The following is a 24,190-nucleotide window of genomic DNA, read 5'->3' on the forward strand; positions in this document are numbered from 1 at the left end:
ATATGCAAAACTATATATTTTTCTTGGAACCAGTTGCTAATAAGTGAAACTTACGCACTTCTTGGAGGCTGGAACCATGGATGATGTTACAGCTTTATTCAATAATTATTATGTGTTATATTATATGTTGATTTAGATAATGATCTATGTACATTATTTTGTCCAATTGGTTATATTTTTTCCAGGAAACAATGTTCATTATAGGATTCACTTCTGTTACCATAATATTATTATGATTTATGTAAAACTTTGATAGGATTATGATACTTTTGATTTTACAGTTGATTTATGTTTATTTAACCCTTGAAGTTGAGTTTTACTTTCAATGAAGATTTTCTCCTGTTTTGTTTCATTGATTCATTTATTTTACATTTTTTAAGTTTCGATATTTTTCTCCTCTACGATGTAAGAGCATGCAGCCCACATCATTGTGTTTGGCTGAGTGTATCTACTGCATCCTTTACTACTCAGGCTGGCAACGATGTCATGGTGATGCCAAATTAGTGTGCAGTATTCTCTTTTCCCTATCCCAGTTGTCAGTAGTCAGAATGATGTATTCGATCCTTTTCATCTTTTGACCATCACAAACCTCCCGATATTTCCACCTTTAACTCATTGGGCACTACCGGTTGGATTATCTGCCTCTAAGAAGCATTTTGATTGGTTACAAAGAGGGCTATATCATGTATTGAGCCAATCAAAGATCAGATGTGGTAAAATGGCCAGCAGGGCTGGAGAGGATTTAGCTTAAAAGTCTTAAAGCTCTATTTTGATTGGTTACTAGGATGATTACATCATGTTATTAACCAATTAGAGGCACTGTAAGACAGCCAGTAGTGCCCATTCAGATTATAGACAATCATGTTGAAAGGATTTGCCGTTAGCTAATAAAATGAAGCTCTTTTGTAACCTTCCATTAAATTATTAAACACACACATCTTTTGTGTCCCTTACACTTGTATAACGCAGAACATATGACTTGTAGGTGATGAACTGACTGGAATTATTTGCGCTATTTTCGAGTATAAAACTAAAAACTAGGCTCACAAGCCCTTAAATTATTGATACAATAATCCACAAACTAATTTATTAAATCAATGATTTCATCTAATCTTCAGGTGACCGTTTTTTGAGAAGTCATGAATGATTTGATTGTGGGGTCACGCTCCATTGAAATAACTATGGGTTGAACACGTTTGGATGGTTCTTTCACAAGGTCATCCAGTACACTTTGTTCAACTTATAAATGAGTAGACTCGTAACACTGGGCATGTTGCTTCTCTGAATTTAAGCGAACCATATAATTTTCCCATCAGTAAGTTGAACACTGTATAGCATCTTGCTGGAACAAAAATCGGGTGTTTTGATTCTTTTCAGAGGATAATTTATTCAACTGAAGTATATCAAAGTTGTGTGAGTGTGAAGAAGCATTTTAGGCATTGGATATGCTTCATGCTGAATGATGATAAAAGAAAAGAGAATTTCAAAAGGAATCCAATCCTCAGCACTTTTCAGTTCTATACCTCTTGCTGTAAATCGTTGATTATCTCGCCTTTTCTCTTGTAACAAAAATTCTTGTGATTCTTTCTTTGAGACAGCACACACCCTGAATCAAATGCACACTTTTCATTTTGATAGATGCAATTACATGTAGGAAGTACGAAATTTATTGGTTTTCAAATTGTTGACCAATAAAGTTAACAGCAAATTTGTTAGAATCAAAGATTTAATCAGGTTCTTAAAAAATTTAGTAAGCCTATATCCCAATAATGACATATATTCTTCATCGTAGGGAAAAGTTAGGAATGTTAAGCCCCTTTCTATTGTTTAACTGACAACCATAATGGAGTTAGGCGCACTTATATCCGATAGAACAAGAAAAGTTGGGCACAAGGACATATGCCTCACCCAACATCCGCACTCAAACATACCCACCCACACATACACAAAGGTGGTAAGAGCACGCAATCAAATCAATTTATCGCAAACTATGTTTTCAACCATAATTCCAGTGTGTTAAAACACTAATCACAACTAACTTGTCGTGACACACACCATTCATTTTGGTATCATGTTTGTTGTTACGTTGCGATAAAAATAACCAAAGTGTTGCGTTATCGTCATGGATACCATGGTACATAATCGTTCATATTTTGTCTTCATTTTTGACTTACCACCAAAGTTACAATTGTCAACAATGACTCATTTCAATTTATGTTCTTTTCATATCCCACGTTCTCCTACCACATTCCGCCTGTATTTTTATGCGTTTTTATTCAGGATGATGGCGGCAGTTCACGCAAGATTAAAATCCCCATACTTCATCGTTTAGGAAAAAAGGTATTTTTGTTTGTTTTTTCTGAGTTGGTTGTTATAAAACGCATCTGTCACTCCTGCCATATTTCCCTTCCCATCTTGTGATTGTTTGATCTTTTCCTTGTTTCACCAAATACCAATCCTTCTATCAATCCCATAATCCTGTTCTTTCTGTCTATCATCTTGAATGCAAGTCACATGATTAAGTCATATGATCATTTTAGGTGGTAGCAGCTGCTTTGTTATTGTATGTGTGTTATTACCATCATTATGGATTTGAATGAAATTCTGCTCTCATTGTTTTTAGAAGTAATCTAATATCAGTACTTTTGTTATTTTAATTTTTTTTTTGTTCTGATCTTATTTTTATCATATTTATTATTTATGAAGAAAAACAATACAAAATTAGCTTATCAATACCATACATTAGGTTGTCCAATACAATTTACTGCATTTAATTTTTTTTTATTCAAATGATTGTCTTTCTACAAAATAATAAATGAATTCTTCATTTCATTTTTGTTCTTCAATCATACATTTTTATTTCCTCATTTATATGGCATCAAAAAACAAACCATTCACCTTTATTTCTACACTTTACTCCAATTAAAAATCTACAACAAATACACCATGAGTAAATCAATGCTTGAGGGCGCTTTTTCATTATTCCATTTTGTCTTTTCCTTCCCAAAAGCACGAAGGTATCATATCCGTAATCCTGGTACGTCGGTTGCACCCTTTCATCATCGGCTTGCATCACTGCATGTTTGTTGCATACCACTGGTGGCGTGAGCTTCCTTTTGCATGGCAACCAAATGTCGTAGAATGCGGTTACAAAAATAAGTAGTGAACTATGCATGCGTTTGATAAATTCTAGTTTAAATTAGTATGACGTAGTATGTACTGCTTGAAAAAAACTGATAAAATGCTTGTATTTGTGTTGTCGTCCATCCCTTTGCTTAAAAGTTTTGTTGCTTTTTTAATTGTGCTTTTCACCAACAAGATTCTTTCATTTTGTTGTCCTTTCTCTTTCTGTTCTTGTTTGTTTTTCGTTCCACCTCTGTTGTTCATTTCATAAAGGATGTAGGTCTAGGGTAGCTAATGTAACAAGGTAGTTGATAGACAAGCAATTAAATTGTAACTAAATAGGAGAGAAAGCAGTTTCAGGTTTTGGTTCCACATTTGGGAACTTCAAACAAAAATTGCTCTTTAAAAAGGCAAACAAGGAAACAATAATTTTTCAGAAACAATCATGTTGTTGTGGTAGAAATTCTTGTAAAAGTGCATGCTTTAGCTTAGGAATACGATCAAACTTGGCAATTATATTAATTGAAATGAATAATATTGTCTTTCGAATCGTTCAATCTGATGTTATGTCGATGCTAAGTTCATGTTGTATTTTATGATCGAGCTAACTTGAGAGAAAAGTAAAACTGTATTTTTTTAAGTATATTTTATGTTTGACATGGGTCATATTTTGATTTGGCTTCCTGTAATTCTGTACACAGAAAAGGAGAAGTCTTGGCAGACGAAAGGTAAAACAATTTTTATTTTCAACAAAAGCAACAAAAAAATGGCCATTTTTCTTTTGTACGGATACGGATGTTAGCGGTTTTTGCCTTAGTTTATTTATACTTTCCCACAATGCTGGGGTTGAGTATCAAAAAAGAGAGCAGTCTCCCATGCTATATTTTACATTTTGCTTGATTTCACCCACTTTTTGTTTAGTTTGAAAAGAATTTATTTTTGCAAATTTTGTACAGTTCACTTGAGTTTATGCATCAAGAGTGAGAAAAACTTGTGAAGCTTAGAGCCAATATCCAATCTGAATGTTGCACCGTTTTCTTGGCTGTGGTTGGAATATAAAACAAATTGAAAATCGCTAACACCCGTCTCCCGCCTCCCGTCTCTTCTAACGTCTCTACTTTTAACAATTATCAATCCACATATGCTTGTGGGGTGAATTGATCATTTAACATCATCATTATCAACGATTTCATCAGCTCTTTTTTTGTCTTTTTAAGTGTAATGATTCAAAATGTTTGTTATGCTTTACTAAAACAAACCAATGTAGTGGAAGCTTGGGCTGTTAACAATGACACCCGTCACCACCACCCTTACGTTTAACACGCAGGACCAGTGCACCGCGCATCTATTGTGTAGACAGTGCCTAGTCATTTCTGCTGGATCTAGCACCACCCTTGCCCCTCTTTCTCTCTTGTGTTCATTCTTTTTCTGTAGCCCCATCATATGTCTTGAATAATATGGCTGACGTGATCTGTGCTTTCCATTCATGCCATCGTAGAATAATCAAATATATATAAAAACAAAGCTAAGCAGGCTGATTATTGTTCTCTGTTTGTGCACCATACTCATCTGTTGCGTGATTGAATTTGATTTCATATTAGGATCTTAAGTTTGGTTTGTTTGTGAAATTGTATGCTCGTTAGCTGATGAGAATGTCTGTTTTTGTTGTTGATCATTTTTTGCTTGGTGGACAGGTTTTTTGCTAGACACAAATCAGATATCAGAGAGGTACATATAGAATATGGTTGAATAATTGGAAATGTTTTTGCATATAAAATCTTGTGGGCAAAGTCTAAGGTTATGCTGTTTTTAGTAGGCAGTGTCATGTCACTGATAAACCAAGACCTGTGCATATTCTTTAGTTTGTTCAGTTCAGTTGTTTCTGTAAAGTTAGGACTTTTTATGTACTGTTTGAAATCACAACTTGTTGGTCGGTCTGTCAGTGGTTCTGCATTTAGGAATGTTGGTCAGATTTTGTTTGTATTCTTATTATACTTTCCAGTAACGGTGACACCTTGTGACATTACGCTAGACAAATTCCATTCACTGTCTGAAAGAGGTTTGTGGGTGTAAATGCAGTGGAGCAAATAAAGATGTGATCAATACAGCATTGAGTTGCTAAGAATTGAACAGGGCACCTGTCTCAGCAAACCACTCTAACGCCTCCTTGAAAGTGACAGAGGCGTCATTGAAGTTGGAACAGAGAATAAGTGGGCTGATATTTCTGGTTGTTATAGGAATTGAACAATATGTACTATGAAAAAATTAGAATGAAATTAAAATTCTGGAATGAAATTGGTAGTTTAGTGTAATTTTCAAAGATTGAAACTGTTTAGTTTTGAATCTATTCATGGCTACCAGTGTAGGTGCTATTGACGTAAATGAATCTGGATTGTCATTTTCATTTCTTGTAGTTCCTGCAGAGTTAATTTGTAAGGCTTCCAAATTGGCTATTCCAACTGAAATTAATACACCCTTATGGAAGACATGCCCTTTATCTTCCACACAGGGAGTGTGAATTTCAAATGGGGTTGCCTGAATGGATGATTCCATTTGAATGTCGCACTCCCTGTGTGGGAGATTAAGGTCATGGCTTCCATAGGGGATGTATGGCTTTCAGCTGAAATAGTCCAGTATTTAGGTACCAGTGTAGGCGTTGTTAACGTAAATGAATGTGTATTGAAAGTATTTAAAAATTATTTCTAGTAGTTTTTGCAGAGTCTTGGTTTCTGGTTTATTTTAAGGCCTCCAAATTCTTGTATTATACAGCCTGTGTTTATATGGAATAAAGAAGGTATCGTTAGATATTTTGAACTGAGAACTTTTTTCATTGAAACGGATTGATATGTCACCAGTAAATGTTAGTATCTTTTAAACGTAACACAATTTCTCTTCAATGCTTGCCAGCTTTCAAGTGAAAATAGAAAACAGCTCAAATAAGAAAGTTCAAAAATAACTTCATAGAACGTAGAATTGGAGAAACAATTAAAGAATATAGGTATTATTAGCTTGTACAAACTTTGATATCGCAAGGCTACGATCACATCCAGTCCTACTAATCTTTCCAAACAAGTTTTAATCAGTAATAGCACTGTATACTATCCTCTGTTAATTAATTGTTCCTGTCAATGTTTCCCCAAAGAAAATCAGACGTAGCCAATTAATTAAGCGAGGCCACAGTATGACATACACTTATTGACTCTTGTCATGCAGGAATTAGATTAACGCATAGGGGGCGCTAGATGGATTTCCTGGAATGTGTGATGTGTCCTCAGCTGTCGTTTTCTGAAAAATGTGTACAAATACACTGTGTTTACAAGGTTGTACATTGAGCCTAAAAATAATTCCCCCTTAAAGTTGTTTTGATATTAATAACAACAGATTGAGCAATCAAAATTTATATCCAAATAATTACGTGTCCATGGCTTGAAATAACAAAGCAACAAAATTGAATGAATATGTTCAAATCAACTTATGAATATGATTTTTGTAATGAAGGAGCCGGCGTATATGCTTCACAATAGCAGGGCGTAAGACAATGCAAGACACAAAGTAACATATAATGTGAGGATCAGAAATAAACAATGAAGGCCCTTAAAAGCCATAATTTTCAACCTTAGTAGTCCCTTTTTAATAAAACTAGATTTAGAGTAACATTCATTGGCGTGCAAAAGTGGCAGGTGTATAGATCATCATGTTCTCAACATAACATAAGAGCTATCCGAAGAACCAATACTAGGCTTGCTTGTACTCATTTTAATGCAGTTTTTATGCTGATTTCAAATATGGCCATGAAAATTTACAGTATAATTCTGTAATTTTTAAGAAAATTTGAAACTTGTCGTCTGCAGTCATGTGGAAACATCTAGGAATTGGCCCAAAATACACATTTGATTTGACAAGAAGTCTAGATGTAAAAAAAAAGTCAGCTTGTACGGTGTTATGTGTTGCTGCCGTCCTCAAGATTTTCTCTCAACTGTGGGGATGTCCAACTGTTTTTAGTGTGTTTTTGTCTGTGCTGTGTTATCAATATGTATGTGGTGTTTATGACTAGTGTCAGTTCCCTTGAATTAGTGATAGGATTAAGGTTTAGCTTTAGGACTTAAATAGTGTAACTGCTACCCTTGAACAACCCATGCAAACTTTGTTAGTTTCAAACAGGACTATTGTTGGAAAGCCACAGCCCATTCCAGCTGTTAGGTTCATCTAAATTGAGCCACTACATGTACATGATGACAATTTTCATTGTTACATTGACTTTGAGAAAGAATGGTAATCTTGTGCTCTGATCAATGTGAGTGTCCTGTTGATGACGCAGGGCTTTATGATCCCTTGAGCTACTCTCTGGGCGGACTAACGTTTTTGATGCATCATCGGCCAATGAGATTATCGGTTTGTTGTTATGCTTGTCAGACGGTCGATTCAGCCAATCGAACCCCTTTTCCATGTTTACACTGTATGCGCTCTCAAAATGTAAACAAGTGCAGTTCGCTGCCTGCAAGTGTAAATATACATGGATATTGCCTTTTGTTATTGCCAGCAGTTATTCTTGTTAAATTTGTTTGGAACATTGTCATTTATCCATAGTCCTATACATTCCTGAAGTTTGTTATTGAGGGCAAATAGGTCCTGCATCTGCCTAATAATGGCTTTGAGAAAGAGAGATACATGTAATGCCAATATTAATAACATTTACTGTACATATTTTACCATTTTAATCGCAACATTTGTGTACATATTTTACTTATTGGTGGTGATAAAACTGACCAGAAAATATGCAAAACTATTCTCATAAACATTCATTGTGTTGTGTATAACTTAATAATTTATTGATATTGACATGGTTACATATATACATTACTGAAATATGGTTGCTGAATTTTGCAGACAGCAAAACATGGTTGCTGAATTTTGCAGACAGCAGCGGGCATTTTTGTCGGTAGCACAGTATTGTTGTGGGTGCTTTGATGACACATGTCTTTGGGGATGGGAATGAATGGTAGCTTCTTTTTATCCATACAAAGTTTTGATGGTTGCTTATTTATATACATTTATTGCACAGTTTGGTGCATGTTTTTATTTAGTCAAAACTGCCTCGTATTCTGTGTTTGATTAGAGCACATGTTCACATTGTACTTGTGCCAGTATAGCAATGAAGTATAACACACAGTGTGTTGATTACGTGTTAGTTTAGATTTGACATAGATAATAATATGAATTGTTTTAGTTCCCCATGTAATCACAATATTTTTTTAAAATATATATTTCGTTATTAGTTTCATGTATTAGAACACAACTGTATCTGTTGACAGAATAGAACTAGTTCAATTATAAGAATCATTTTTGTTGCATGTGATCACTGTCCAAGTTTGGGATTAAAAGTTAAACCGTTCTTGAAGTAAACCCAAACCGTTTTCAAATCATCAAAGTACAATGAACTGGTTCTACTTTGAAACCAAACTCTTGATTGGGCTCTTCCAGTTGAAATCCATACACCCCCTATGGAAGATGTGACCTTAAATTGAAATTCACACCCCCTGTGTGGGAGATTAAGGTCATGTCTACCATAGGGGTGTAAAGATTTCAACTGAAACAGCCCACTGTTGTTGTTTGTTATCTACATAATTGTGTTCCCTGTATTTGCTTTTTATATGTTATGGTTTACATTTTCTAGCCAGACCATTTGAAACCAGCCAGCCAACCAACCAGCCCTCAGCAAGATGCATGCCAGTTATGCCACCTGGGTTGATGTTGTCTTCTAATATTAAAAGCACTCTCATAATTTTTTTCTGAATGTTTTATTTCTTTGCATTTTGCATATTTGATATTTATACTATTATATTAGTGTGTGGTATGTATTAGAGGGTGTTACTAGATTTAACATACTTACGATTAAGATGTTATGAATGTCAAGAATGGATTGTTCCAAATAATGCTTGACAATTTCATTTTAGAAATTGCAGTTTCAGATTATAGCCTTATCTTCTGATATTTACAGCTAGCTGAAACTATTGAAATCTGAAAAATGTAATTTGCGACATTTAGCTAAAAGAAATATATAATTCAGTTGGCAAAACATTTTCAAGTTCAACCAACTATTGTTGGCAAAAATTGTTTTTGTTTGAATGTAACTGAGGCAAATTTTGATTCAGGGGATAGATGTACAGGGTTATGTGAGCGGAGCATTTTCATCATCCAGTCATATCACTGATATACGTATGATCATGATAATGTGAAAACCGTAGTATTTCATCATTACATCAAAATGATTTTACAGTCACGTTGTAGGAACTTACTAATTTACATGGTCACTTTATATATAGACATCGATCAAAAATGCTCTTACATCAAATTCAATGCTCTACCTACATCCAATACTATTCATTGAGGCAACAATTCAGTCACATAAATATTTCATGTGCTTGATTTAGACTAGCTCTACTAATGACAAGCCTGATGATGTATCATGCTATATCAACATCCTCAACATACCTGGCCAGGCATTTGTATTAATTCCTAACTCTTTTTCCAATGGATGGGTCCGTCTGGTGTTAAGAAACATCAGGGACTACCGCTGCCACCATTTTGTCACAAACCGCTCAGCCATCAAGCGTAAATTCATTGAAGTATCCTCCGCTATCTTTGAGTCACTCGTTCATGCCAAGATTCGAACACATGATTCTGTAGTGACAAGAAGAGGGCGCTTAAAGCGCATAGACCAGAAGAGAACACCCCTGTCTGGTCTATAACCAAACTTATACCTCGGTGACAGTCTATTGATTTTTTGTGGTCGCACTATTCTAACATGATCATGATATGATGACAAAAAACTCTATCACATAACTCTGACCAAACTCATCTCTCCAGAAACATGTTTTGACTACATTCAAATTTAATTTTGATTCAAAACATGCTTAGCATCATTGACAATCAACAAGTCCATTGGTTTTATGTAGCTCATTTTCTCTATAGGTGATTTATCATTTATCATTGTGTAGATGATGGATGGAAAACAAAATTATAAATTCAATCTACATATATCTGGTACCTGTATTGAATTAAAACCATCAAAGTTAGGTTTTATTAAGTTGCACTTAATCATTTGCAATACAAATAGAAGGTTGCTGAGTCAGTTGCATGAATTGCACATAATTTTAAGTACATTGAATTTGATGGTAATGTTGCCTGGGTTTGTGTTTGTCATACAGGAGGAAGTAAAACCCAAAGATGACTTTAGCCACCTGCCTCCATCTCAACAGAGACGAGAACTACAGAAGAAGATTGATGAGATTCAAGCACAGATTGATCAGGAGATGAAAGCAAAGTAAGACTTGCAATGGGCTATTCCATTTAAAATCCACACAACCCCTGTGGAAGATTTAGCTTAAGTCGTACACAGAGGGAGTATAAGTTTCAAATAGAATAGACAATTGGGTAACTTCCATTTGAAATACTCACTCCAGCTGTGGAAGATATAGGTAAAACCCAAATACAGGGGGAGTATGGGTTTCAAAATGATTAACTTTGACTAATTACATTTGAAAAACTTGCTCCCCCTGAGGAAGGTGTTTCAAAAATCTTCCACAGGGGTAGTGTGAATTTCAACTGGAATAGCCCAATGGTGACAAAAGGTGGGGGGGGGGCTTGAAACAAAATATTGTGTAGGGGCAGGGTCAAGCTTTCATAGAAGTCTTAAAAAATCTACTTGAACCAGGAAAAAGTTGCAACTCGATTTCAAATATGATTGAAACAAGATTACCATGCAGTCGATGAGTGTAAATCTGTAAATTGGAAGTCGTCTTCATGAAAATTGATGTTTAACTTTGATGAAATACTGTAAAACCTCCTCTACAAGCATATGTAGTGTTTTTGATAAGCTTAATTAATACGATTAATGCGTAAATATGCCAATACAATAGATTGGTCTTACAATAATACTTGTTTGTATATGCTTGGATCTGTAATTTGTTTGCTCAAATTCCATAATGGCGCCTGGATTAATTTAGCTTTCATCAAAAGCACTCTATATGTTGTAGACGAGGTTTTATGGTATGCCCACGTGTGAAGGCTGCACAATCAGAATGTTCTCTCACATGTATACAGAAATAGTTCAATAACATTTGTCAGGTTATTTTGAAGCCATGAAAACATTTTTTTAAATGTTTTATATGAAAAAATACCACAACAACATTTTTATTGAATACTCTCCAACTGTTCTTCCTCCCATTCTACAGAGATGCATTGACTAAGATGCGAGACGTGTACGCCAAGAACACACAATTAGGGGATCCAAATAGCACCGATAAAGAATTATCAGCTATTGGCAAGAAATTAGATAACTTGCGCTTAGAACTACAAAAGTACCAAGTAAGTTTGACACGGAAGGGATGATATCTTGTTTCCTTACAGCAGATTATTGACTACTGTTACAACTGTTCTTTGTCTAGTTTATCAGCTATGAGGACGTTTCAAGATTAACAGTTTGAGTAAAACGTTCATGAGATCATGTCTAGGTTTGTATAATTAGATATTGGATATAAGAAAGAGGATTTTGAGAGATCAACAGATGGTCCGTTTCATCCAAAGATGACAATAACGTTGATGTCTTTTCAGAAGTCCAGGGAAGTAAAGAGTTTTTGAGTATGTCAGATGGTTCTGTCTGTGGCTGCAATTTTTATTTATCAGAAACATCACATCTTTGTGAAAAGCAGTTCTCAAGTAACGGATATTGACTGCTCAGTGCCAGAAGTGTGTAAGTGCAATAGCTGCCCTGTGAACATTTGGCAATTTACACACAATATATTGTACTTATTTACAATGGCAGGAACACATGGCAGCTATTGCACTTACCCACTTCTGGCACTGAGCAGTCGATATACTGAAAAAAAATTTTATAACCCAAGAACTGTTACAACAACTTAATTTTTGCATTCCTCAGAAAAATGTTGAAAAGATGTGTCAAAAATGTGATGTTTCATAGACACAGAGGTAAAGCCACACACACAGGCATTAAACTTGCTCCAAAAGTTATCAAATGTTAAGTAATATAACATATTATGTGTCGAATGGACCATGTATAAATCTGGAATAGTTATCAGTAACTTGAACCAATCAAGAAAACATGATTTACTGAGTAAGCCTTGTTGATTTCCGAATATTTATATGGTTTGAAGGTCGTCCTTGTATTACTCAAGGTACTATCTCGTGCTTATATAAGACGTACACAGGGTCATAATTGCTATTTAAGGTTTCTGTAGAGCCAATTATAGCATGAGGGCATACAACTTGGAAATGAAGTATATTGTTGACTCTTTGTGCTGTCATAATTAAACACTCTGATGCCTGGAGTCGACTGAGCTTGTTGACAGAGGTTTCCTATACATGTGTTATAGATAATGATGTAAATAATTATTAATCATGCCCAATTAAGATCAGTTGACAAAATGCCAATATAAAAATGAAGCTATACACAGATGTTTGAGAATGGGCTATGGGAAATCCATACACCCTCCTATGGAAGACATGACCTTAATCGCCCAAATGTGGGGGGTGTAGATTTCAAATTGAGTCATTGGGTGACCCCATTTGAAATTCATACTCCCTGTATGGATGATTGAGGTAATTCTTCCATAGGGGATATGGATTTAGCCCAATGCATGGAGATCTAGTACGTATGATGAAAATTATGTGGCAATGGAATTATCATCATGGGTGCATATCTTTAATAATATATTTTCATTTTTGTTCACTATTTTATTTCGTTTTTGTTTCTGATGGTTTTTCTCTTCTTGATATAGCGTCATAATGCTGTGAGTTATGTTCCAAGACTTGATTAGTAAAAAATATTAATAACTCTGTACAGAGTTCAAAGCACTTAAGTACCAAGAATCATTAATCTCATCTTGATTATTTGGTGCCAAATTTTGTTTTACTAATCCAGCAAATTCTATTTTGGTATTACCTTCATGTAAGTCTACTCAGAATTAGCCTAGTGTCAAAGCAGGGATTATACAGCTTACGGAATAAGGCTGTCCAATCCCTCAATGAAGTCTTGACAACAGGCTAATCACTAGGATCCACAACATGCTCATCTATCAGGGCACAGTTCTTTAACCCCAATGCATTTGCACATTCATTGAATGACCTTTGAAAATTTAGGTACAAAAACTCATACTCTGCAACGTGAGGTCAAATTTTGCACTATGATTGTTTAATTGAGGTTATTGAACTATGCCACTGGAATGAGACCATTGTGGTGCTAGTGAAATGTAATAAAAATTGATTAAAATAAACCAAGTTATAAAGGAGGAAGAGATTATTCAAGCACAAAATGGAAACCTGGGGTGCAAGACTGAAGACTCATTACAGAAATATCAAGAGGGTTATTGCTTTAATGAAGTTTGTAATTTGTGTAACAATCCCCAGAGGAAAGATGTAAAGAAGTAGCAAGATACAAATTAAAAGGATGAAAACAAAAGTTTGACAGTGCTTTGAATCCTGGACACATAAAACTCTTACCCAGCATGCTTAACTGCACAACCTATGTGCATGATTGACTGATTGATTGATTGACTTGACTGATCTATCTTGATTTCACTTCATATCAGTCATAAGCAATTCACCCTCTACTGGAGCTATATGATCTATCTCTTGAGTAGACGATTGATTTTTAAAAAAATGACATAGGTAGTTGGGTGTAGTGTTACTAACCAAATAGAAATACTATTCTTTTACATCTACAGAATGCAGTTCATACATTGTGTTGGTCATATCTTCCAATTCTTTGTTTCATTTCAAATTAGGAAGCCTGTTTTCAATATACTAGTGCAATGTAATGTCATATTTTAGGACACTTTGACTGCTTCACTCATTCATAGAATGCAGAGATAATGTAGGCATGTCCACAATTTTACTTCCAAATCTGAGCTTTTGCCATCTGAAGGATCATGGGTCTCCTTTGAAACCTAACCCCTATAGCATCGTCATTCCCTGAAAGTGAGTTAAAAGATGTCTTAAGCTCAGGTTTTGGAGTAGGATTTCATTGGATTTGGCTCACATAATCATGTGTATAATCATCAAACCTTCAAATCACCAAATGCATCACTTCACTGATAGAATGCTGAGGTTATGATTACTGTGATATGGAATGTATTGTGTGAAATGGAAGTTGTACAATTTGTTGATGTTTGATTCTGATATCTGAAAAAGCCCATCAAAGTTGGGCTTATGGTTCCATATCCGTGAGCAGTATTTTTCATATCACAGCTAAGATATAGCACAGGTCATCATAAGTAAACCATACAAATTAAATCATGCAAATTTCATAAGCATTTCTCCATGATTCATGTAATTAATAACAACAATTAAACATAGGTACTTAGGTTTCTTGTAGTTCTACACCTCATCACTTTGAGTCATGTCAAAATATGTCTCTACGTAAGCGAGCATTCTAAATGTGATGCCTTTACATGCAAGCGTATTATGATAGTGATTATGAGAACGCCGCATGCGTTTTAAGGCTACGCAAGTTGAAACATGCTGTGACATCACTGCCACACTTTAAGCAACCATGAGGTATAAGCATAGACAAATATTTATTTTGAATTATTGTAATGCAAATTTATTTTCCTTGGTTGTGTACACTTCTTGAATCTTTTATAGATCCATCCAAAGTCCACCCTGCTGGTCAGTTGGAACTGTTTTCGTTTGTTTTTTAGCACTTTATTCGCAAAATCCAATTTTAAAACAATATTGCAAAAATAAGAAGTTATTAAGGATATAAAAAAAAGGCTCTTACACAAATTGATATTGGAGAAATACTATTAATGTTGAATTTTTAGAAATACAATTAGGATTATGTTGAATTTTTAGAAATACAATTAGGATTATGTTGAATTTTTAGATCACAGTTCTCTAGATTTAATATTTTGTTCTGAAACATTGTAGCCAACACATTAGTTGATTAGTGTAGGGGTTTATATTACAAGATGGCAGATTATCCCTCAGTTTTCATGATCTCATATTTTGTTCAATTTCTTTCTTCCCAGATTAAGGGGTTACTCCAAACCCATAGCTAACAAATCGTTCGTACTTTCTTCTCTCATTAACTATCCATTGGGGTGTTGGTTTCAATGATTAAAAAAAGTTCAATTTCTGAGAAATTATGCATGCAGTACTTTCGGGTTCAAAGATACATTGGTTTAATTGGGTTATTTCAGTTGAAATCCATACATCTATGGAAGACATGACCTAAATCTTCTCACACTGGGAGTGTGAATTTCAAATGTGGTTACCTGAATGAGTGACTCCATACACCCCCTGCGTGGAAGATTAAGGTCATGTCTTTCCATAGGGAGTATGGATTTCAACTGGAATTGTCCATTAGTTCATGTAGAACTTCACTTTCACAATTGACTGACCTAATAATATTGTTCTTACACTACTGACCAGTACTACCAGTTTGACTCAATATTTGTTTGAGCCTAAAACAGTCTGTTAATCAAAATAACATTAACATGGTACAACAACTTTTTGAACATAAAACTAGATGCAATAGAATTCTAGATTGGATCTGACAACGGTAACGGGGCAGGTCATTCAAATACCAGTACTATGTAGAAAATGGCATGGTATAAAAATAGTCTTGTCGCCATATGGAGTCATGGTGAATATATCAGTGCTTAAATGTATGAAGTCAACTGTTCATATATTATTTCAGGGTGAGAACGGTTTTCAATGGAAAGATGTTATTCCGTGGGAATTTTGGTCCAGTTCTAGTTTACAGCAGTAAATTGTCTGATGTTCAAAACTGAAACACACTGGGTAATTCACAGTGTGCAAACTAGAGATTTGCAGCTATGATTGAGTACATGTACGCTGTGGTTAACGATGGCGAAAGAGAGAGAGAATTATGTTAATAGAAATTGAAACACGCACTATGTTTTTAAGGGTATATGACTTAGTTCTCAACAACACAATATGCCATGGCACAGTTCATTAGCCCTTATTTGTTTGTACACACATAGATTGACCTTCGAATGTGTTGGGTACAAAAACTCATACGCCACAACTTGAGGTCAAGTTTTGAGATTTGATTGTTGAGTGGAGGTTATTGTACTCTGCCATTGGAGTTGAGACTGTTTTAGTCATAGTGTGCAATCACTATGGACCACAAGAGCCTCATCCCAATGGCATAGTCCAATAACCTCAATTACATAATCATAGTGCAAAATTTGACCTCAAGTTGCAGAAATATGAGTTTTTGTACCAAATCTTCAAAGGTCATTCAATGAATGTACAAATGTATTGGGATTTAAGAACTGTGCCCCTGATAGATGAGCATATTGTGGATCCTAGTGAATGGATATTTGCAGTAATTCCTTTACTATGGATTAAAGGTGAACTGTGCCCTCTAGTGGTTTTAGTTTGAAAATGAAGGACTAGTCATGGTGATTGACTGTGCTCGGTGAGTCAGTGTACATTGAATGTTTTTTCGAAAGGTTAAGGATGCCGGATGGTATTGTTTCACAAGGGGTCCCTTTTTGTTTTGATGAGCAAATTTCTGTATTGTAGCAATAGTTTCATGTCTGCTAGCGCAGGTATTGACTGTAATAGAAGATAGGGCCTCGGCAGTTAATGTTAAAACATGTAGGCTAAGTTTTTTTTATAGCGGTCAACACAAGTAGGCACATTTGTCACCTAACATTAACATTTCATTCCATTGGTAGCAAGATGACGCTAAACAGTGCATGTTACTAAATAATAGTAGTAAACAGATCTCTGTCGCTACCTTTGATTTGGGCAAAATAGGTTTAAGAGCTCAAATTACTCGTACCTGTGAATGGTGTCAAGGAACTAAAGAGTGTCAATAACTAAAATGTGTAGATTATAGGGCAGGCTAAGGTAGAAAGTTTTAGATTTGTTTTTCTTGTCGATTTTGATATGATTACAAAGAAGCTGATCAAAATAATAGTCACAGCTTACAAATTGTATATGTTCAGGCATTAGACCCCTGAAAATCCAAATAAAATGCTTGATTGTTTCTATGTGTGACAACAACATGTATGCAGCCTTTCTTGTAACCTCTGTGTTATGTTGGAAAAGTATCTGTCAAATTAGTATTGTTCCGATACCTATTTAGATTATAATTCCATAATAAAGAACAACATTTTTAATGGATTAAAGATGACTTGTCCATAATCAAAGGTGGTCAGATTATCTAAATTCCTGGGGGGAGGGGTGTCTTATTGGAATGGTGGTTCTGTGAATGTGGTGGCTATTCCTGTTGAAATCCATACACCCTATGGAAGACATGTCCTTAGTCTCCCACACAGGGAGTGTGAATTTCAAATGGGGTTACCTGAAAGGGTGACTCTATTTGAAAATCACACTCCCTGTGTGGAAGATTAAGGTCATGTTCCCCATAGGGGGTATATAGAATTAAACTGGAACAGCCCAAAGTGCAGCAGAATTGGGTAGCATTTTCAGACTTTTAGGCATACCTACGGGTCACATGTTTCAGAAAACTTGTTTGGTAGGGGTGTTGGTTCACATTATTTTAAAGAATTTATACAAGTTTTACTTTTTCATTGGTTTGAGCAAAACGTGTGAAACTTTCCCAAACTTTTAACAAATTTTTCATTTCTCTTTTTTTCCCTTCAAATTTTGTACATTTTCGGGGTCAATTGTAAGAATTTAAGCTGTACATAGCCACCCAATCCAAAATGAAGACCCCCTCCCGAGTTTTAAATGTTAGGGTATATCACAGATACCGATCACTGCTCACAATCCATTTCACTTAATTACATATAACTAAAAGAGAAAGAAAACACCAAAAATCTCCTTTTTTGTTCGCTTTTTCATGTGTGTTCTTTGTCTTTGTTGTCATGCATTCGTTTGTTTGTTTTTCTCCTTTACTCACTCACTCACCACGCCTCATTCTTCTCCATTTTGCCCAGAAATTTATGGGATATTCGCCGTATAGAAATAATTCGTGTCAGTCGTCTGTAAGTATACCTGCACATAACATGCCATGATGTTTCTGTTATGCGTGTCATGCATTTAGTTCTGCAAAAAAAAAAAAAATCCACGACATCCCCGATTTTTCTTACAACTTCATCCTGCCTGTATGTCATGTGCACTTATTTAACATTCAATAGTTGTTGTTTCTTTTTTCTTCTTTTCAGTTCAGTATCAGTTCAGTTTAATTTTTTGTTCATATTTGTTAGATGTTTTTTGTGTTGATGTTCTTAGTTAGACATTTCAGTTGGGTTTTCTCTTTTTATCTTGGTTCCTTCCAGTGGACTAAATTGTATGCATTGTAAATATATTGCATATATAGTAGCTCATTTTGCTTTTCGCATTGAGTTTTAAAAGCTTTTTTTTTTTTTTAAAAGGCATTCAAAAGTTTCCTTTCTTGACTATTGCATTTTTGGTTTATTTTGTCATTTTCATATGGATTCTGAACATATGCAAGTGCTATAGCTGTAAACTCATCATCAGAAAGCTGGTTACATATATAATTTGCTCTAAACATAAAATAAGTAAAAACCTTAAATATTCCGTACCAGTGCTAGCATTGCTTGCATGCTAATACTTATCTTGCATCGGAGATCTAACTGTTCTGGCAGAGATGGTCAGTCTTACGGAAAATTTAATTTACCGCTAAAGAAACAAATTGCAGAAAAAAGTTAAGAAAACGAAGTATTCAGCATCAAAAGAACAGCATTTTAAAGGTGGCGATACCCGTGCTTTAACCTATTCCCGGTTTGGCGATTTATTTTTTCACAATTTCTGTAGTTAATAAAATGTATTTTGGCAGACCGAAATGTCATCTCTGTTGCGGAGATTTCTTGATTTCCAGAAATGCGGCCAAATAAAACAAAATTCCAGAAACAAAATTGCTAAAGAAAGCAAAGCGTTTTATCATGAAATGAGTATTTTTGTTAAAAGGGTTGAATACCCTTTAACCCCTTGCTGTGGCTTGTTCCACGGACCCACACCAAACCTCGCATGCAAGCGCTCGGCCACCTTGCCAAGGACCTTTTCAATTTTCTGGAAATTGATCTATTACCCAGCTGCATCTTTTGCTGCATGAATACTGTGAACCCCAAGCAATGTGTATCCAAAATTACCATGCATACAATTTCCATGTGTATTCCCCCTTGATGTTGTTTTTTGATATTTTGTAATAATTATATTTTCACACCTCCCCTCCCCCTTCCTATTTTATATTTACTTGTATGTGATTGACCATTAGCCTGCTGGTCTTGGGTTTTCTAACTGCCTTGCTAACTAGTACTGTTTGTGTATTTTGTGCATGCTATACCACCCTCACAAATGGAGAGATTTTAATTTTCACGAATTTGTTGATTTTTATATCATAGAAGTTTAGAAGGTGATATCATCAGCACATATTTGATTTAAAGTTGACATTGTTAAATTGCGGGCCTTGTTGTTACACACGTTTTTGTACATTGAATAAAATTAATAATAAAGAAATGGGGCAGCTCATTATGCTTCACCTTAGCATGGTGTAAGACAATGCAAGACACAATTATCATATGCAATGATCAGACATTTATGAAACCAAATTGTGATATAAAATTGGAACACTTGAGCCCATATTTATTGGTTGAGCTATATATGTGTACATCCATATCAAAACGATGCACTTGTCGGCTGCTACATGTGTCTCATTTCACATAATAGCTAGGAATAAATACCAGACTCATATCAAGTGTAGGACACTTCAAATCATCCCTAAGTCAAATGGTATAAGGAATGTTCTCTGTATTCCTAGACCATGTGACTTGGGATGATTTGAAGTGACCTCCACTTTGAAGATGAGTCTGGTTTTTATTCCTAACTATTATGTGAAATAAGACACATGTAGCAGCCGACAAGTGCATCGTTTTGATATGGATGTACACATATTGGACGTGATGAAGTCGAGTCCAATATTTTAAAACTCGGAGGAAGACCAATGAATATTGGGTGTAAAGCATACAATTTTATCATCATGTTTTGGATCCAATATATTCACACACTTGAATTCATCAAAACGTAATAATGTCTTGCATTGTCTCTAGTCCTGCCTGGGGAAAGCATATAGGCAGCTTCATTTCTTTATTATTTAATATACAATTGGCCACTAAGAAACCATTAGAGAATAGGCAACCATGATGACAAGTTGAGATACCTGTGTACCAACTTTGAACTCGGGTAGTCCAGTGGTATAGCTCTCGACCAGTAAATGTGAGGCTTGGGGTGCAACTCTTGTTGATTTTTTCACTCTCTCAATTTATTATATGTCAGTTTGCCCAAGCCTCATAAAAAGCAATTATAAAATAAATTATAAAGTGATGGGACATGAAGGCACCATAACAATATATTGTTTAGAGAATAAACTGAAGGTTTTTTTGTTTTAACTATCCTCTACTATGTGATAGACGACAGCCAGGTCCAATATTTTGAGTAGTGGATGCTGGTGCAGCTGCTATCGACTACGATCTATGCATACTAGGTCTACGCACACAACGCGCTACATACGGGCACCTCAACAAGTGTGTCATGCGTTATCAATACCTGTGATGATGTATGGTTGTCTACGCCCGATAATGATAGATGACACCCAAAATCATGCAATTGTCCAATCAGATTATGTGTCTACGAACTAGACCACTCCCACTGAATTATATCAGTGTTGTGTGTAACCTGTACGCTGTTTTTGTTCTTTTTTGTATTAAAACTATTTTATTGAAGTTTGTGTTAGATGTCACTTATCTTGTAGACCTAGGGAATTTTCCTAACCCTAATCTTTTTCTCCTATCACAGTAAGTAAATCATGGCATTGTGGTATGATTGCATTCAATATAATCAAGTTTTCAACAGACGTTTTGATAATTTAGAATGAGTTTGTGAATGATGTGTATGTTTACTGATATGCAAATTTGCATGTTTCACATTTTTTTAAGTGCATCTTGGATTGGTTGCATATTATTATCTGAAGTTGATTGATTGATTGACTGATTAATTGATTGATTGATGATCGATCAAACTATTGATCGATCAATATGCTTTGAGAAAATGTGTTTTCTGCACTGGTATGTTGTCAAACATAGGATATCATTTAATAATATAAAACTTATTCAATTATTATATGATACTTATTCAATTGAATATGAAAATAGGAATACTAGTGGTGGCAGGTGGGTCTCCCTTTCAACACCCTTCATAAGTTTATATGAATAACCAAAATCTTAACACCCAAAATATTTTTTATTGTTCAGAAAATTTGAAGAAAACGGTACAATCACCTAAAAAAAATAGAGCAGGAATCAACTCAAAAATGCTTCGAATTTGGTAGTGACATCAAAATGCATCTTGGTATGTGAGAGAGTGCTCTGATTGTGCTGTCTTTGTGATCCCGAGAACAGCGCATAATATGTTTCAACATTCAGTGATGTCGCTACCAAACTAATATTTAGCATAAATTTCATAATATCATCATTTGGACTAGTGAGGATTCAAGTAGGACATGTGGCATTGTGAGCAGTGGCTTAGCTATAATAATTGAGGTTTGCCAGTCATTTGAATGTCTATGATGTGAAGAAAAAGGCAGGTTACCGGTGCAACCTGCATCACCTGAAGTAATCATAATAACAATATTAGCAAAGTGAGTTGCAAATTTTAGTTCCAGTATTTGATTTAATTTACAAAATAAAATATTAGCCTATCATAGGGACTTCATCAGAGTGTATAATACTTACAAATATCAACTAAACATTAGTATCATGGTTCTGTGATTGCATGGATTGATTTTGTATTGTTATTTGCACTTGATGTACACTGTTATCACTTGGGATGATGTTGTTTTGGTGGTCGGTTTTGTTTGTTAATATCACAAATCAGTGTATACATGATCATGGTAGATTATACGGATATTGGTGTGGATGGTTTGTTTGCATTGATCAAGTAGTACTAGGTTTGTTAGATGTCGTAGAGAAGACTTACAATTTGTGCTTACCAATTTTAATCAATATTGACATAACCATAGATAAGGCCGGAGGGGGTCATAGCCCCTGCGGAATGACTCCCATGCATTTGTGACCAAAAGGGGCCTGGAACCTTAAACCTTAGAGACAGATTTTGCCTACCTTATAAATCAACTCATGACTTGTGACATTGACATAACCATAGATAGGAGGGTAGGGGGTTCATATAAGCCTATGTGAATGACTCTTACTCTTTATTGCCTCACCCCCCCATGACCTGGGTGACTCCATTTGAAATCTACACCCCCAGTGTGGGGAGATTAAGATGATGTCTTCCATAGGGGTGTCTGGATTACAACTGGATAGCCCAATATGAGTCAGATGCCAACCCCTCATGACACATGGTGCTCCTCCGTTTATGAAATATGTCCCCCACCCTTTCAATGACGGAAGTCCTGTTGTGCAACTGTGTGAGTTTAATCTGAATATATTCAATTGAATTCAAACTAAAATGGATGATTTACCATGGTGTTACATGCAGGGTAATTTTGAGTCGCTACTCTTTTGGTATAATATCTTTGATAGCAACTTGAATACTTTGTTCAGCTCATCATTATAGGGCAGACTTATAACATCATTGGATTGATAGAGAATGGTGTACGTCTAGTTGGGTGCTGCACCTATGCAAAAAGTGCACTCTTTCATATTGTGTGACCGATACATGCTTTTGTGAATTTACACAAAGCATAAGTTGGGACTTAATGATGTGTATATAGTAACAAAAATGGAATCATTTTCACATATTACGAGTTGAACAAAGTATACCCTAATCTTAACTTTAATCGCCACATCAAATTGTCATAGTTCTGACCTTAATTCTAACCCTAAGACCAGGCCCAGGCAGTATGTGCAGTAAAAAAGTGAGCAAACATTACAAAGCATATTGGGATGGTATCATTTCATAGCTTGAATGTAGAGTGTGTTATGCCAAACTTGTGACATGTGTTACTTCATCAAAACATGCTTGGCTTTTTAGCACATTACTCTTGAAAATGACATAAAAGACACCAACCGATACAATATAAAATCGGCTATCTCATTTGAACCCATATACCCCCCATGGAAGATATCTCCCACACAAGGAGTGTAGACTTCAAATGGAGTCACCCATTCCGGTAACCCTATTTGATATTCACACCCCCTGTGTGGAAGATTACTGTCTTGTCTTCATTGGGTGGATGGAATTTAACTGGAATAGCCCAATGGACCACTGACATTTTCAAAACTTGTGTGAAATGCATGCATTCAATCATACTCAAATGTTAACTATGTAAATATGAGAAAAGTCTGAAGTAGCGGAGTGATTACCAATCAACAGGAGACAGAAAAGAATTGAAAAATAGGCAACTGCCTCGGTAAAACGTGCATTGAAGAAATTCATATATTAGGCCTAGTCTTGTCCAACTTACGACTGTGAAAATTCAATTTCTGTTAAGTTGAAAACATATTAAAATTGTTGATGTTTCTCTCTAAATTGCAGTGAATCTGAATGTGTAATAATCACATAAGTAACAGTCGTATTCTTGATATAACTGTGACCACTCAATGTTTGCAGTATGACACACACAACACATGTTACAGGTGTACTCCTATAGGGGTCTTCAATGTTAGATACCGTATTTAGTCAAATTGTCGCCCCCCCCTCAAATAAACGCCCCCACCACTTTTTTTCAACCAAGATGTTTTAAAAATGCTGATATTTCCATGCTATCTTGTGTAGTAAGCTTACCAAGTTGCGCACATGGTCGATAATAGTGTCAATAATTGGCCAAAATCTGGATCAGAAACCCGGAAGTGAGCCAGAAGTCAGTGTTTCTAGTTCATAGTTCGTCATTTTAGCGTGTGTTTTTACTTTACCTAATGATTTTAATGGGAATTATCGTTCTAAAATTGACCTGGACTAAACGCCCCCCTTTGGAAAATGTAACGCCCAGGGCGTTTATTTGACGCAAATCGGTAGGTACTCATAGTCCCAAAAAGGGACTAGTGTTTAAAGAGAAAAAGGGCCTACC

At 35.3% G+C, this 24,190-nt stretch overlaps 1 protein-coding gene across 1 annotated transcript in view; it reads left to right on the top strand.

The window, feature by feature from the left end:
• The window catches only part of LOC140137540 (cdc42-interacting protein 4-like), a 72,849-nt gene that overhangs the window by 41,519 nt on the left and 7,140 nt on the right, over positions 1-24,190 (top strand). Inside the window, 4 exon segments of the mRNA XM_072159253.1 lie at positions 3,825-3,851; positions 10,332-10,447; positions 11,358-11,490; positions 18,081-18,128. Of these exon segments, the coding sequence (XP_072015354.1) occupies positions 3,825-3,851; positions 10,332-10,447; positions 11,358-11,490; positions 18,081-18,128 (324 nt within the window).

Source organism: Amphiura filiformis, chromosome 17, assembly GCF_039555335.1.
Source record: "Amphiura filiformis chromosome 17, Afil_fr2py, whole genome shotgun sequence".
Lineage (NCBI taxonomy): Eukaryota > Metazoa > Echinodermata > Ophiuroidea > Amphilepidida > Amphiuridae > Amphiura > Amphiura filiformis.